The sequence below is a fragment of the Pimephales promelas genome, chromosome 13 (genome assembly GCF_988280905.1).
Source record: "Pimephales promelas chromosome 13, fPimPro1.hap1.1, whole genome shotgun sequence".
NCBI lineage: Eukaryota > Metazoa > Chordata > Actinopteri > Cypriniformes > Leuciscidae > Pimephales > Pimephales promelas.
In genome coordinates this window covers 15,776,080-15,780,876 of record NC_142781.1, presented here as the reverse complement: position 1 = coordinate 15,780,876, position 4,797 = coordinate 15,776,080, and the positions used below count along the sequence as shown (strand labels likewise).

Here is a 4,797-nt window from a genome sequence, read left to right as displayed (position 1 = left end):
AATCTTCTATTATAGCTTTATCTATTAAGATTTTTTTTTTTTTTTTTACAAAAATAACACCACACAGGCATTAATAAACACCTAATGGATCAGATTATGTCAAAAACTCAATTTCGACCAAAAGTGGAGATAGAACCTTATAATTCTAAGCTCACGAAATCTATTTTAAAAGGGTTTAAGTTCGCCACGTAGCCTAAATATCTCCTTAAGGATCTACATGCCTTGTTGGTAATCATAATTTTTCATAAATTCATGCCAATAAGCATCTGGCCTACAGACGGCTCTTGGGTGGGGCATGAACTCTAATGATGCTCTTATAATGACAGAGGAGTTTGACAGAAAAGCAGCTGCGCTCATTTGACAGCATGGACTGAACCTAATGCGCGTGAACGGCAACTCCATCGAGTGCAGGCAATGTTACATTTCTATAAAGCCTTTTATGTCCTTTTTTTTCTTTTCTTTTTTTTTTTTTTTTGCTAAGTGACTAAATCAAGATAGTGTGTAATATGAAACTATTTCCTTTAAAATTGAACCAATGCAGAACGGTTCACCCTGGAGTCATATCACCCTGAAGCTGGAAGAAGATGCGCGCGGACCATTCCAGATAGATCAATGATATGAACTTACATTATGCCTTCACTACATCATGGCGCTATTTTTATTGGAGTATTTTTAATAGTCACCGGTGGTTCCACCGCTTTTCTAACTTCTAATCAACATCGACTGCAGGCGTTCAGCATGTGCTGTGTGGTGCTCGGGGCGGTGATGCTCATTTTAGGACTTTTCTGGGCTATGAACGGCAAGAGAACCCCGGTTCCTTATAATGAAGAGTACAGCCACGACTACAGTCAAGTCATGTTCACCCCACCGGCCGGGAACCACATCCCCGAATCCCAGTCCGTCTTTCTGCACGGGTAAGTTTGGAGAATCGCATCATCAATGATCATAAAATGATGTTTGATCAAATTATATCAACGCAAAAAAGTGCGTTATAAATACAGCCATAGCCTACTTAGCCTATTATCAAACTTTGCAGTTTTAGGGACCCCCACATTCTCAGTCAAAAAAGCCAGATTTTCTCAGTAGCCTAACAATTTTTGTATTATTAAAGTAGCTTATCCATAGATGTGCACGCATAAACTCATTTCCATTTTAATGCAGCCTTTTTAAAATTACAAAGTAAAGTATGGTTACACTTTTTAAGGTGCCCTTGTTGTTACAGTGTAATTATACATTTAAGTAGGCTACTTATATTAATTAACTATGTAGGCTACTTACTAGGGTTAGGGTAGGATTAGGGTTTTGATTTATGGTTAGTTGCATGTAATTATGCCTTATTTATAGTTATTGCTATAGTAAATACATGTAACCTGTGTAACAAGGATACGTTAAAATAAAGTGTTACATATACAATTGCAAACAGAAATAAACTACTTTGTAACACATTTCATGAAAAATATCCTAATTCTTAAAGGTGTGTGTGTTGTATTATTGCACTTATTCCAACACCCAAATCTAATATTCCAAATCTCTCCGAACTCAAACTTCCTCTCACAAACCTTTTTCAAAACATGGATATAATGGTACTTTTCCACCCATAACTCTTATCCATCCAGATTTGAGCCATATCCCTTTCTTTTCCCCCTCTCCCTCACCCTCAGATGTCATTAAAAATCACTTAGATGAGAAGTCTAAGAACTGCTGCTGCTCCTCTGCGCTGTTATCTGATACTGAAAGGCCCTCTAGTGTTGATAAACTGTATAAAACCATCATTCAGTTAGGTCCCAGTTATCCAGGTGCAGAGTAATACATAAATATATTAATATTAAAAATATAAATTGATAAATATATTGTATTATGATCATATTAATAATAATAATGTGTGATTATATTTTGAAGGACTGTGCAAAGGCGATGTGTATATGGTGATGATTTGGACTATCCCCCCATGGAGCCAGCCTGCTTTAGCCCTACCAGTCGGGGTCGGCCTCCTCACTGGGACATGGAACCACCTCCGCCTTATGAGGTGGCCATCAAAACCACTAGGAGCTCCACACACCTGAGGCGTAGCTACTCAGACACACAGCTGCTCACTGAACCTCTGTTTGGACGCTCGCGGGAGATCAGTTTCGAAGTGTGATATCTGTTCATTCCTTGAGACCCGAACTGAGGAGCTGAATACCCAGCCTAAAATATTCACAAACAAGTGTTGATGAAGCTATGAAACAGGCATTAGCAATCCACTGCTCACAGAGGGGGTGTTTTGGGCTTCTTGAGATGGTTTTCATCTTAACCATGTTAACAGCCTTTTCTAAACCACAATGCATTATAAATATAAGATCTATTCGTAAGCTATTGTGGTTTATCTCTTATAAAACACAATGTAATGCATTTTACAAGAGACGTGGCTTTAATTTTAGGTAGGCTTACTGTCTCCCTCTCTTTCAGTAACTGAACTGAATGTTTGAAGCACACCTTAAACTTAAAAATTACCTTAAAATTAGCTTCTACATGGATGCTTATGCAGTATGCTAGAGCCAGTGAACCACAATACATTATCATATTAGTGTATTAGTGCTGTCAACTCGATTCATCACGATTAACAGCATCTAACATTATATATTAGGGCTGTCAAATGATTAATCGCATCCAAAATAAAAGTTTGAGTTTTAGCCTAATATATGAGGGTGTGCTGTGTATAATTATTATATATAAATACACACACATGATTGTATAAATATTTATATTTAAGAAATATTTTCATACTGTTACTAGATTTATAGATATAATTTATATTATATATAAATATCAAAAATTTATATATAAATAAGATTTTTTTTCTTAAATATATATGCATGTGTGTGTATATATATATATATATATATATATATATATATATATATATACACACAAAATAATTATACACAGTGCACCCACATATATTATGTAAACACAAACTTTTATTTTGGATGCGATTAATCGCGATTAATAGTTTGACAGTCCTAATATATATATATATATATATATGGATGTGGATGATTTTTTTTTTTTTTTTGAAAAAAGAAAATGTTTTGTTTGTATATTTATTCATTTTTTAGACTCTCAGGGCAAAATATTGTGGACAGCCTATATAAGCACACAATTTTCACAGACTCAAAAATGGCATGGTCAGATCACTTTAGAGAACTGGCCAGAGTGATGATTTATGCATAAGGCACACATTGTGGTGCCTGATAATGGGAACACATCTCTGCCGAGAAAACCCACACAGCATTACTGAGTTTAATGATGAACTAATGCACTGTTAATATTGTTTGAAACACTATAAAACATGGCATTCATGGCCACTACTTCCTCTGACTCACCCATTATAACGATTTTCATCTTTTAACAAAGGCACTTCTGGGTATTCTCTACCTTCTGCATATTTACTGTGCACTTCTTCCTTTGAATTGCAATGAATAATCTACCGAGAGCTGTTTACATCAGTTTTGTGTGCATGTGTGCTTTTTTTAGAAATGCTGTACTTTTTTGTTTGTTTAGTTTTTTTTTATAAAGGATAAACTAGACCCAGTTCCTTTTTCATATGTGGTATGATTGAAGTAAACAGTATATGATTACAATCTTTTGCATATTGTCATGGAGTGAGTAATATTTGACAGGTCATTGATGGTAAGAAGATCTTACCATCAATGACAAAGTGGCAAAACAAAACAAAACAAAACAAAACATTATGCTCTTTAAATGTCTCATACTTTTTTAATACCTCTGTGAAGAGACGAGTATTTATGTCAGTTTCTACATTTTTTTTTTTTTTAAATCTGTAAATCCTAGGTTGGCTGTGTCAAATTTAAACGGATAAATATAAAATTTTTGACACTAAAAAGTTACAGTATATAGCATTTTGCTGTGTTTATGCTTCAGCTCTGTGGATGAATAGAATATGGTTATCCTTCTGCTCATAAAACATTACCAGGCCAAGAGCTGTCAACAGTTTAGATGGAAAGGACCTCAAGCTGACTAGCTGAAGACAACAACCATAATGAAATGACCCTTCAACGATAGATAATGCTTGACACTGAACTCTGTTAGAGCTACATATGACAATTTATCTGTTCAGTAAAACACTTTACTCACCTGTCCTGTTGAGATATAAAAACACCATCTCCACGTTGCTTTTACAACATTTCAAATACCTCAGTTCTCACCATGTCTAAAAAGGCAAGCCATTGTTGATTCTTGTTTTAATTCGAGCTCAGTCATGTTCTTGATTCGCCAGCAGACGCTCCCGTTTTTTTTTTTTTTTTTTTTTTTAAATGGGTGATTCCCCAGAGGTTCGAGATTTATCGTGCTCCGTGTCGACCTTTCTCACTTGTTGTGACAACTAATTCATGCCAATCCCACACACACTATGCGTCAAAGTAGCTGGATCAATTTTTCTCTATTTAAAGTTAGAGGGGTGTAACCGATGTAATGTTACTTGAAAGCATTATAGCCTACTATTCCTGCCAAACTTCCATGGTTACAGTTAGTAGTATTAGTACAGTAAACCCATGGTGAATGTTGCTGATCTGTGGACACTGATAGTTCATTCATGGCACAATTTTTCTCGCGCGGTTTGATCCGTTAATAACACAGAAATGTGAATGTTTCTCACTAGATCTCGCAGCGATGTTATTACTTAAGTGGCGAATTAAAATGCTTTCTTTACTGGATTTGGCTGTGTAGTAACAGCGCTGATGATCAAGATTGGCTCGCGCTGCATTGGTCAAAACTGATAAACGGTTCGTCAACCAC

General features: G+C 35.6%; 1 protein-coding gene across 1 annotated transcript; it reads left to right on the top strand.

Moving 5' to 3' along the window:
* The first annotated feature begins 486 nt into the window (after positions 1 to 486).
* LOC120494204 (uncharacterized) lies at positions 487 to 2,776 on the top strand. Its single transcript, XM_039693397.2, has 2 exons — positions 487 to 914; positions 1,900 to 2,776. Exons 1-2 carry the CDS (start codon positions 631 to 633, stop codon positions 2,138 to 2,140), a joined length of 525 nt encoding a protein of 174 aa, XP_039549331.1. The 5' UTR covers positions 487 to 630; the 3' UTR covers positions 2,141 to 2,776.
* Positions 2,777 to 4,797: the final 2,021 nt, after the last annotated feature.

Coding starts and splice junctions, on each gene's coding strand:
- LOC120494204 (XM_039693397.2), top strand. CDS start 631: ATGCCTTCACTACATCATGGCGCTATTTTTATTGGAGTATTTTTAATA. Junction 915..1,899: donor CAGTCCGTCTTTCTGCACGG/GTAAGTTTGGAG, acceptor TATATTTTGAAG/GACTGTGCAAAGGCGATGTG.